Source organism: Mixophyes fleayi, chromosome 6 (genome assembly GCF_038048845.1).
Source record: "Mixophyes fleayi isolate aMixFle1 chromosome 6, aMixFle1.hap1, whole genome shotgun sequence".
NCBI lineage: Eukaryota > Metazoa > Chordata > Amphibia > Anura > Limnodynastidae > Mixophyes > Mixophyes fleayi.
This window is the reverse complement of record NC_134407.1, coordinates 53,932,086-53,944,583: the sequence shown is the minus strand read 5'-3', so window position 1 is coordinate 53,944,583 and position 12,498 is coordinate 53,932,086. Positions and strand designations below refer to the sequence as shown.

At 37.6% G+C, this 12,498-nt stretch overlaps 1 protein-coding gene across 4 annotated transcripts in view; it reads left to right on the top strand.

Annotated features, from left to right (window-relative positions):
- Window positions 1–12,028, top strand: part of FAM149B1 (family with sequence similarity 149 member B1) — a 23,033-nt gene extending 11,005 nt beyond the window's left edge. For 2 of the 4 annotated variants that reach the window (XM_075216566.1, XM_075216567.1), the window contains exons 7-16: window positions 1,247–1,411; window positions 3,704–3,891; window positions 4,743–4,876; window positions 5,940–5,993; window positions 6,269–6,381; window positions 7,648–7,866; window positions 8,251–8,371; window positions 9,901–9,973; window positions 10,380–10,494; window positions 11,026–12,028. In XM_075216566.1, coding sequence (XP_075072667.1) covers window positions 1,247–1,411; window positions 3,704–3,891; window positions 4,743–4,876; window positions 5,940–5,993; window positions 6,269–6,381; window positions 7,648–7,866; window positions 8,251–8,371; window positions 9,901–9,973; window positions 10,380–10,494; window positions 11,026–11,059 — 1,216 coding nt within the window. In that variant the 3' untranslated portion in view covers window positions 11,060–12,028. Of the gene's footprint in view, window positions 1–1,246; window positions 1,412–3,703; window positions 3,892–4,742; window positions 4,877–5,939; window positions 5,994–6,268; window positions 6,382–7,647; window positions 7,867–8,250; window positions 8,372–9,640; window positions 9,738–9,900; window positions 9,974–10,379; window positions 10,495–11,025 lie in introns of those variants that run through there. The other 2 variants (XR_012693365.1, XM_075216568.1) reach the window with 2 other exon arrangements.
- Window positions 12,029–12,498: the final 470 nt, after the last annotated feature.

The window sequence follows — 12,498 nt, the reverse complement described above, 5'->3', positions numbered from 1 at the left end:
GGTGTGTGACATCTGAGAGTCTAGAATTCAATGAGGGATAATAACCATTCATACTAACAAGTCTGCCCATTTTCTTCTCTGTGATAACATTAGACCCTATTTGATCCTTAGATTTTTTCCAGATTTAGGATAGCCTTATGCCTGTCCTATGCAATGTCATTTCCACTACTGTATAAGCCTCGCTTCTGTTAGAAGGACATCCCCCTATCCGCTATCCTTTCAGGGAAGTCCTTTTTCCTCAAACGTCCCCCAAATCTATTAGCCTACAGGTTTAGTAAATGTCCTCTTGTTCTAATATGTGTCCTCATCTGAAGAATGCTTCCTTTGTGGACCTTGTTAAAACTCTTAAATATATCTGAAAGCTTCTGTCATATTGCTCCTTTTCGTTATTGTCTTTAAGCTATACATGCTTTTGTTTTTCCTAGTAAGTCTTTTAAATTCTTCTTATTATTTAGACTTTGCACCATTAAAGTTGTTGTCATAACTTAAAGCAGCAATTTGCGCAGGCTTTTTTTCTTTATTTAACAAGTTAAGTATCTTTTTAAGCATGCATCTGATCATTCATTTATTTTTCTTAACTGTTCTCCCACAAATCATTCTTTCCTTTTCAAAATCTCTCTGGAGGGGAGACAAGTATGGCTGCTAGTCATGATCACAGACTCAAATGGAAGACATTTGTGACTTCTCGGTATTGTGTACTGTGTAGGATTCCTCTGAGGTCATGTGATGGCAGGGAGTGGGGAGGAGAAAGAGGGGGGTATTTACAATGCATGAGCAGATTGAGCTTAGAGAGGCAGCTTCTCTGCGCACGTCATGCATTGTGAATGTGTTGCAATTTGTGCACCACTAAAAATCATTAGTAGCAGCCTGAAGGAACAGACCAAGGAAGAATGTTTATTACCAAGCTTCTTCTTACTTCCTACCACATTGATTTATGTTAAAAAACACACCCCAGGTTTATTCGTGGGATTCCTGCTTTATAAAACAGGTTATGAATGGATAACCTTTAAGATTTTAGTTGAAATGGCCGTAAATTACAATACATTTAGATTGTAGGGATATGACTGTACCTTCAGATACACATACATTTTCTGTGAATGCGGAAGCAGATCACCTGTAAGTAAGGTATTTTCTTATTACTATTTTGACCACAGTATTGTGAGTATCAACACTAGTGGTAAAGTACAGTTAGGCCCTTGGGTTGATAGTCTGCAGAATGCAATAGTCTCTATTTTGTGTTTTACAGGATGGGCATTTTTGGTACAAGATTTCCTTTGTCCACAACTGGTAACTCCAGCGCTCCCGTCTCCTTTTCCCTCTGTAGTGAAGAGGATGAAGAAAAACATGGTGCAGGGGTAATCTTATCAGAGGGTTTAATGGAAGAATATTTGGCTTTTGACAGCCGGGATAAGTGAGTAATTATATTTGATAAGAAATAAATATGGTTTTGCAACTGATTGATTCAGAACCATGAACCAAGAGCAATCCATTTATGAAGTCCCAGTGTAAACATTTTTACCTATCTCTTTGTAGTATTACAAAAAATCGTTTCATGAGGTTTTAACGTGTATTTAGTCTTCATTGTGATATTATTTTAAAAGGATCCGGTCAATGAGCATGTATAGAAAACATATACAGAATATTGTTAACAGCAAATTGTTCTAGGACAAAAATGAATGTCCATGTATTGAAGGCATTGTAGATATCAGCTTATTCAACATCAGTGAATAAATATTATATATTTAAAGTGTTTGTCCATGTGGAGCGCTGTATGTAATCCATTGATATCCTGTAAATTGACGACTGAAAGTTTAGATACTATTAGATGTGTAAGTAAATGATGCTAGTACAGTTGAATAGATTGAGAAATGACGAGTAATACATATAGTAGTAAGTGAGGGTCACAAACCAGGTTTATAGATGCAGGTGGTGACCGTGTGGACTGCTTATGGACTATAGACAACTGGGAAATGACAGATAAATGTAAAAGCAATGAAATGTAATGCAAAACTGAGATATGTGTATTAATGTAAAATAAATAAAATGGTTCATGTGAACACAGTGGGTCACATGATCGGTAGCAAGAACTGCCCAATATATAGTATTTGCATAATTGTCATGTGGTCATATCAGAATACTATGATTATACAATTATTATTTACAGACACACAAATGGACAGTGTCCATTGACCTGTATTATAAGAACATTAGATGTCACAAATAATTTATCTAATCACATTATGGAAGCTACTAGGGTACAGTAGTAGATGACAATGTTTTTATGACATTAGTTGCAGCAGCCTTCCTAATAGAACAACAAAGTGATTTAATCGCCAATTATGACCATATAATCTACACTAGATAATCCCAGTATTAATAAGAAAAAAAGGTCAACACCATATACAATTTTATCTATTTATTTGTATTCTATTGCTTTGGACAAGTTTTGACATAAACTTGCTTGGTTTTAAGTGTTTGGTATTGGTTGCAACTTGTCCTTCTATATCATTAAATGTTGATCTCTCAATAAATAACATATATAAAAAAAATATATATTATTCTAAAAAAAAATATATACCCAAATAGCAGTGTGTGCCATCCTAAAATTAAACCTGTTCCTATACCAAACAAACCAAAACCATTTGCAAATATTATAGTGTAAAAGAAAATCAAGAGCATTAACCAGAACTTGCTACATTGTCTTTGTGGCCTTTACCCAGAAGGCATTACTGGGGTTCAGCATTGACAGCTGTCTCCAAGTGGTGAGCAAGCCTCCATATTTACTACATTGCCTATCCCTTCAGTGAATCACAACTGATTAAGGAAGGGCAGTACCTGAGACTAAATTAATCAGTTTATTTATCCTATGGGTTCATGTTGTTTAGTGATTCTTACCTTATCTCAGTACAGGCAGATTTCCTATCATCTGTCTAAACCAATTCCCAATTAACTGTCCATTTATTGCTATACAACACTTAACACCACTGATTTAATCCATCATTTGGGACATTCTGGTTTCAAATGTATTATTTCACATGCGCCTTTTCCATTTTTGCATTGTGCAAACTATAAAATGTATGTCCACATTTGTTGAGGCTTGGCCCGGAGAGGGTGTCAGTCAGGAGAGAGATGGGTGTAGTTTTAAAGTTTAAAAGTAGGCTTAGTTGATTTGGTTAGAATGATCAACACCAGACCAGCCTGCTGTCCTATAAAGAGGGGAATGGGGGATAGTTACGTGTAAGGACCGCCAGTAGAGTTGTCACTGTGATTGAGTGTTGTTATTCTTGTGGACTGACGAAGGCACCTCTGGCTCCTGAAAGCTCGCTGTTTTTTTTATCTTTTTCTAACTAGTCATTCATTTTTTTCCATATGAGGACAAAAGTACACACTTCTGTTAATTAGAATCTAACCATATATAGGATGAATATTTTAGAACTAATTGAAGACGGGAACCTTAAAATCAGAAGATATTTTGACAGATGAACAATATCCAGATATGTTTAAGAAAACAAATAATTTAATATCGGTTTACTGTACCCGGTCTTTACTTTTGTTTGCTTTTACATTTTTTAATTTGGAAGCGAAGCTCATTGAAGTTAATTATTTCATTCTGTACCTATTGAAAGATGCTTTAAAAGTGATTTGACTGTTGCATTAGTCCCTGAAAGTAGGTAAAAGACAAATTACACTTTTGTCTTCTTAGGGATGATGAATTCTTTGATTGGAAGAGAGCTATGTCCTTGGACAGCCTGAAAATGGGCTACCCCCCAATTTCTCCAAAGTATTGCAAGAAAGAGGCTGTGTTGTCTTGTGTGTTTGATGATGTGTGGAGGGACCTAGTTGGATGTTTGCAGGAACTCATTTGTAGACACTGGGAAGAATCAATCACAGGTAAGAGCAATGAAACTGCATCAAAATTTGTAAACTATTGAAACTATTGTAGAAGCATAACTTTTTTTTTTAAGTCAAATAAACATATTTCAGTAATATACAGTATGTTCCTTCATGCTGTTTAAAACCAGTGGTTCTCCAGTAGCTATAAGAGGTATACAGATGTAGCAAGCATTGTTGCATCACGTAACAATAATGTAACCTCCCCCCAATCTGTAATACTGTTTCCTTGTATTACCTGTACTCTTACCGCTCATCTTGCAAGTTATTGATAAAGTTCAGTTTCCGTTGCTCCTCACAATCACTGATCTATTCACTAAACAGAGAATAAATTCTCACTGCACTGTCAGGAAATGTAAAAAGTGCTTAAAGTACCGTACTGTACAAGCACTTATCACACAGAGTGGTGATCACTGTGTGAATATAATAGATAGATGTAGATCGATGCACCAGATATAATACCCCCCTTTAAAATGGCTGCAGAAGGGGGTAAGAGAGGGAAGACCAATCAGAAGACTGTATGGAGGGTGCAGAGATAAAATAAAATAATAAAATAATCTCTAGCCCTTCTTAATTACTGTTCTAAAATGTACTTTACTTTTTCGTTATTTTTCTCATAATTCCTTTAAATTCAGTTCTTCTATGATTAGGTAAATGCTCAGTATTGAGACCAAATTAGCAGAAGTGTATGCTTATTTACATTAGATTGTATAATTCTATAATATAGATCTTGGAATAAATATACATATAAAAATAGTATGTTCTTGCTTATTGATTTGCTAACAGTATTGTATTTTGTTGCCTTTTTATAAGCATAGTAGCTCTAATTTTCAGTATACTTTTTTTTATAGATGATGACAGACATGATATAGCCATTAAAACGACTAGATTGGAGTCTCTTAATCCGTATGCACCACTCCAGCGCCTTCCATTGGGTATACCTCCTGTTCAGCATTCCCGAATTCCTGCCATCTCACCTAATCTGGTAAGAATAACACCCTTTCAGACCTTGTAGATGTAAAGGGTTAAATTGTTTTGTATATATTTTTTTCACTTATGCAGATATAACAACAGAAACCCTGTGCACTATTCATTTTATTCCCCCTTCAGGACAGGTTTCTTGTTTATTATTTATTATATTATGTATTACTTCTTGGTGATTGTTACTGTTGTTTTACTATAAACTGATAGTTTTATTCACTAGTTAAAATAAGATAGAAGGGTTCATCTCTAAAAACTGTCTGGAGAGCATCTAGCTCAATCCAGAATAACAATTACCATAAGGAGGTTGTACAGTAGACTAAGGGGCATATTCAGTTCTCAGCGGAAACGCAGAAAATCCCGCGGTCTGAGCACTACCGTTTCAGCTCGCAGCTCCCTATTACCGTAATATCGGTAATAGTTTTTACGCGGTGCGGGAACGGAAAAATTGAATATGCCCCTAAAAGGGAAAGGGGCATATTCAATTGTTCCAAAGTTCGAGCGCGGAAAAAATATTACCGTTAATACGGTAATCTCTCGCTGGATTTCAGCTCGCGGCTCCCTGAGCTGCGAGCTGAAATCCATTGAGTAAATTACTGTATTAACGTTTTTTCCGCGCACGATTACCGTAATATCGGTAATCGTGCGCGGACCGTGGGAATTTCGGCAATCCCGCGGACAATTGAATATGCCTCAAAGTGTGACTAATTCACAATGGTAATAATATTAATTCACAAATTCTTTAAGTAAAAGTCACCATACTCTGACAGAACTCGAGATGTTTTATATCATATTTACTGTGCAGATTGATGCAACCTATTGTTCTCTGGAATCAGTCATTTTCTGCCAAAGATGACTAAAAGTAGCTGCAGTGTGCTTTGTTGTTAGTAATTAAGTTATTGTATTTTTCACTCTGTTATGGGGATCTTGTTCTTCATTTTGATCTTTTGTTGCAATCTGGTACTGTTTCTTTCATAAATCTGCCTTTCTCTATAATTTCTTTAACTCCAATGTATTCTGTTCTCTTTCTCATTACTGTCTTTGCTTTGGGCTCTTAAATCTGCTAGTGCTTAAAATGCAACTACACCTCCAAGAACCAAAAGAGAGGAAAAAGCATTCTCGTACGTATAAATGAAAACGTTTATATAACATATTCCTGTTAATTGGAGAATTTTCACATATAATAAAGCCTGTCCGAAGAGTAATTTTACTTCCATTGTAAAGGAATAATACACATTGTACTATAAATATATATGTGACTTCTGGTAATCCCTATATGCTCTCTCTTTTCCTAATATTCTATAATATTCACCTTATAGCTTCTATAGACTTTCTCCATAGAAAACTACTTAGTGTCTTGGAAGACTATAAAAAATAACATACAATGGTTTTGCAGGCCAATCGTTCTCACGTAGGAAGCATTGTGAATCAGCGGAATCTGAATGAATTAATAATGATTCACGGAATACCTTTACAGCAGAGGAATCTGCATTTGATGGAGAAAGTTCTGTGAGTGTGAATTGTTATTTGGGGATTTCTACACAACAATTTCTTGTGGTTCTGTTTTTGATTAATAATGGGCATCCATTTAAGTGTCACTTGGGACATGAGAGAGAAAAAAAGTAGCAAATAGTCTTGTAAGCATGGTAGGGTGTGTAGAAAAACATGTAGTCCCTGATGGAATGGATGGTTAGTCACCAATAATTCAATCATTGTTCACAATGCAAAGCTTGTTTGATTTTGTGCAGATCTGTGTATGAAAGGGAAGAAACTTTGGAAAATGAGTTATTCAGGGGGCCCAGTACTAGAATAAAGTCCCATCCTAACATAAGAGTACCCTACCGAGAGATACAAAGTCATTCAAGAAGGGAATCATGGAAGGTAGTTTGGCTCATGTTAAGTAGATATGTGTCACTGTGTTGTGGGGTTTCAAGTTATTTTCACCTTTAAGCTTGATACAGCGATCATCTTTGTCACTTCACTGATTGTTCAGTATAAAAGATGTAGACATTGCAAGGAGACCTCTGGATCTAAGCAGCTTATTCCAATCATAATAAGGAATATGATCCTGTTAGAGAGCTACTGCAACCTTTCTAACAAATCCACTTGTTAATGTTGGTTCGTTATTGGCAGATCTGGAAGGCTGAATGTGTCAGATTAGCCCAGTATCCTACACTGGGAGGATCTCCAGGGTTAGTAAAAGTAATAGTAAATCTGCAGGGCTCACAATGAGAAGGATCTGTCGTTCTTGTGGGCCCATATTGGAAAGGGGTGGCCCCAGGGGATTGCTCTTAATGCCTCTAGCAGTGGCCATAGTTGTCTCCTCTGCAGCAAGGTCTGGGAAGAGATGAATGGTCACTCCATCTAAATCAGAAAGGCCTCCTGTCCAGGCAGCTCTCATGATCCCGTCATTAAGGGAGTTAGAGGACATCCTGTAAATGACTGGGATGGGGCATTCGGTGTATCTGGTTTATTTTATTTTTAGTGTTCATAGGGCAATTGAAGAGGGTGTTATGTCCTCCTTATCCGTTGCTTCAGACAAACCCCTCAGCCTTGTATCAGTGGGAAGACATTCCATCCTGTGGGCCTAGTCTTCAGGCCCCTGCCACAGGTTTTCAGGAACAAGTGCCTGATGCTTGGCTGAGCATCTACACGTTTAAATTGAGAACATACTTTAAATGAAGGGTGGTGAAGTACAGGTCAATCAAACCACTGCATGATAAATATTTTTCTTGACTATGCTGGACATAAAATATGATTTTATGTTTACTGTAGAGATTCTGGCGATAAGTCACCCATGAGACCCACTTCTGCTGCGCTACTCTCTGGGAAACCTCGGCCAGGCCGATCACTGGAGCACAGTTCCTCTTCTTTGTCTCATAATGTTCCCTCCGCAAGAAGACGGAACCCTCCTCGTACGCTGCATCCTATCAATGACAATCCCTCTAGATCCGGGACACCAAAGATGGAAGAAGTCATCAGGGGAACACGGCTGTACGTATACATACTAGTTTATTCTGACTCGGTATGTTGTTTTTATTAGCTATTACCAGTTTCTGGTTCATCAGTATAGAGTAAAACCTCTGTAACAAGTATCAGAAAATAGGTTTCTTACGCTCAAAATTTCTTCTTTGTTACAGAAGAAATTGTGGACACTGTCATCCAACGGTGGCTCTGTAAATAAGATCTTTGTTTTCAAGCCCCTATAGCTACCACCACAGTGAATTCAGCATAATAGTAGCTTTAAAATACATTTATTATAACTGGAGGTTTTTGTTTTGCCCACAATATTGATGAACAACTAGCATTTATAACTTGATTAAATGGGTAATTATATCCATTTCTTGTGTATTTATTCCCTGTTTTGGGTGAGGACAGTCACACTGCAAATGACCAGCTGTCCTGCTCTCCTATTCCGTTCAACCGAAATAATCTCCTCCCACCTATCGGTACCTCGGACACAGAGTACCACAACTTACCCGGATCACAGAGGCAAACGGTAAATATTGAACATCTTCTTTATGTTTTTGCCAAGGCTGCTGGAAACGGTTCCATCAAAAGTTGTCTTTCTCTCTCTGGGGAAATCCATTAATACACTCTTTTTCCTATCTGTATTATTATTGTTTAATTATTATTTTAGTTATTAAAAATGATTTAATTCCATTTGGTCTTTTGACAAGATATTCATGTTTAAAATTTAAAATACTACGTTTTAAACCTTACCGTTACAGTGGGATATACTTATAGGGCAGCTCATAATCGGTAATTCACACCCACAAATTTTTACTGCTCAGAAACTAGTCTGGCACAGTAATGGTATGAATGCAGCTTTAACAGGATAACCGTGCAAAACGCAGATCAGAAGAATAGGGTTAAGACGTTAAATAACTTTAAAGGGCCTGGGTGAAGAGGGCATCTAGCATACTGATGTGTACAATATACTTTCTCTGTACCTTTATTTACCTAAAAAGATGTATGTCACAGCTTGGTATTTGTTAATTATATGGGTGCCCCTGTAACTCACCAGAGCCGTGCAGAGTGATGGTGGGCTGGGGGAGAGGTAGCTTGGTGTCTGCTCAGAAGGGACCACATGTTGATCTCACGTGTCCCTTGTGATCTCGTGGATGCAGGAAGTGATGCAGCCTCAAATGATGATGATCCTTTGTGGCCTAAGACACCCTCTTCTTTCTCCGTGGGGCCTCAGTTTGTCCTGGGTAGGCATGCCGCCTGGAAAGGTGCTCTAACATGAGACTGCTGATTGAATGTGGCACCCATGTAATTAACAAGTAAACAAAGCTTTATCTTTTAGTTCAAGAACCTTAAAAACAATTAGACGATTTAGTAGCTGTTTATTTAAAGTATTTGTCAGCCATTGTGTGGGTTCCTGGTGTCTTAGTGCTGCTGCAGTTCATATGCCCACAAATACAATCTTATATTATATGCTAAGGATTCATGGGACTTATTATTATAACCAAGGGGAAGATTTTCCATTGACATAAGGACAAGTAATAAACACAGAGTACCGTGAGAGACACTGCCACAAATTAGTTAATAACTGTAGGTGTAATTTCGCCACTCACATAGTAAGAGAATAACATGGCCCTAACAGTCTGGGGTTACAGTTATGGGTATACCTGCTTGAACACAACTGACTCGGTTAACATACTAGATTTATTTCTGATTGATCTGAATTCATGGAAATTCATGACATTTTGTAGATACTTCTTAACTTGTGACTAATTAACCTTTGACTCATGTGTTCACACAGGGATATCCTTAGGCAGATTTATTGACGTTTTCACAGGCTGGGAGGAAGACTCCTCCCCATGCTCAGCTGATGCGTTTCGGAGTCTCACAATACAAAGGTGTGTGCATGTGTGTGCTGATTCCTGCTTTCTCATTTGGAATGTGTTCTTTACAAACATGCGCATGCAGCAACTCTGATGTACGTGTCCTGTCACTGTTGTGGTTCCAAGCATTTAAACCACTATACAGTCCATTAATTGTCACATACTGTATGTCTTTCAGCCAGATAACTTTCTGGGACGATCCTTTGTAATATCTGAACAGCTTCGAAGTAGAAGAGGGTCTGAAGGAATAGGTAATGTAAAATGCACAACATTGGACTAACACTCCGCAGAGTAAGAGCATCTAGCGGGGAACTATCCCAGGATGCCTCTCACCCACATTCAGTTACTATGGATAGAAGTATTATGTCTTACATAGCTGTGAGCTGAACTATTCACTAATTATCTGCACCATTTGGGGTCTAGAGGCAAATATTACCCTAGTATCTTGGTCTGGATTTTGGGACTGCATCAGCTACCAATTTTTCCAGTATGAGGTGTGCTGGGTGCATAATGACTGATTTAAAATTTACTTAATTATCATGGCCTAAAACAATTTCCACAAATAGAGATATCAAACATGAACAATATATGTCATACAAATGGTACAATAGCGTTTAGTAGATTATAATGTTGTTTTGACTCTTCTTCTGACTGCAGACTCCATTAGTATCGGAGTGACAGGCATCGGTTTAAGTAGTGCCAGTTCATCAGCCAGTTCAATTCACTGGGGCCTTTCATTAAATGAAAGAGGACAGGGAAGATCAGCACTCAGGTAAGCAGTGACATATTCTAAAATTTTCAATCATATCTTAGAACTAAAACTATTTTAGATGAGTATGATGGGGGATAATGTTCTTATGCACAGCAGACTTCCTGGAAGTCTTTTGAAGGACAGAACAGAAGGCCTTCTGGGGCCTAAAATGATTACTGCACTTCCCTCTGTGGGGATTTTTACATAAAACAATGTTGTCCAACTTTTTGTGAATGGAGGACCATATACTTTATGGTGGAGAGGTGGATGCAATCCTAAAAAAATATGTGTAGTTTTAAGATATAAAGAACCATCTCCTGTTCAAGTCTCCACAACCATTGTTACTAGCATTATCCAGAATCATTGCCTTCATTTTACTAAGGGCTTCCAGGAGGACAAACCTAATATTTGTCAATATTAAAACATCTCTTGACCTTCAACCAACTGTTTTATTAACCGACCCTTCAAAGCATTTTCCTATGGCAGGACCTATGTTCCTCAGTGTTTTATACCATGGTTATCTAACCTATTTTTGTATCCCTTTGTGTTTAGGTATCCCACTACATTTAATTCTAAAATCCCATAGTCGAGGTGGACCCCTTACAAGAAGCAGACACAGGCTTTAAAATATTTCCGTATGTTATGTGATGAAAGTCCATCATAGGATGTGTATATTGTGTAATGCAAGCAATGTCAAATTTCTAGAGCTGTGCCGCCCAATTTATGGCATACAGGACTGTCGGTTGTTGTCTTTTGAATTGCCAGTTCTTGACTGAAATGTTAAGACATTGCTGTTTTAGAATTCCTTTCTGATCACAAACCTCAACCCATAGCTGCTTTAAAGAATGTATGTACTCAGGTCTACCTGTATGTCCAGGGGAGGTAATGTAAATGTATATTTCCACAGTTAGAAAATACCAACTATAGGCCCACCTACAATTATTTTGTTCCACTCATAGTGGCATTATTGTTTGATTTTCTAACTACCATTAAATAAAGTTCCTACTCAGCAGTACATTTACCTTAACGCAGATTGTACCCAATATCTAAGCTAAACCAAAATACTTGTTTAACCAAGTAACTTCATTACAGTAAACTACAGGAATATATTTTCTTGCAGATATAACTAACAAACATTTGCTACATTTATATTACTTCATGCCTTTTTGTAAGTGTAAGTAAACAGACTGCAGAGTCCATTCACATGGAATGCAATGTATACGTTCTGCTAACATACAGTACATTTCATTATGCTCAAAGGCACCTAATGTTGCCACATAATCAACACAACACGCACATTGTCATCCAACACAAAAGTTGGGATTTTGGGAGCCCTCCCCTTATTAAATGAATTGTCTTCCAATTTACTATTACTGTAGTCATATAAGCATGTTCAAGAGGATATTCCAGGTTTTATCTGCTACATTACACAACAGAAAGCAATGTCAGAACAATTCTTGTATTTTTTGTTGTCAATTTAACATTGTTTTGTAACCTCTGTAAATATGTATTTCTGTACATAAAGATGAAATAAAATGCTTCATAATTCTTTGTACATATTACTGGAATATGCTTTCTAAATAGAATAAAAATAAATAATGATGGATTTAGGATTTCTCTTTTAGGGGTGAATTAAGCACTTGAGTCTCTATACAGTAACAATGCATAGGCACACAACTAACAGTGCATTGCACTCAAACTCTCTTCCATCCTGTGGGGAACACTGGAAACATAGGGTGTTTCTTAAGGCAGACAAACTCCAAAGCAGAACTGAATAAGTCAGACATTACTCCCACCTTCCACTTCTTTGCAGACAGAGAGGGTAAGAGGAGAGCTTTCTGGCTTTTTTTTGGTGGACTTGTCTTAGTGAGTGAAGCCCACCAAGGTAGAGGTGCTGGATAGTTGGGGTGTGAGCCCCCCCTCAACCACCAGGGTCACTGCACCCACTCCTGTGCAGGCTCCAGCACCAGGGGCTGACCACAACTTAAGAGCCTACTCCCCCCTCTAGCAGAAGGGAGCCACTTG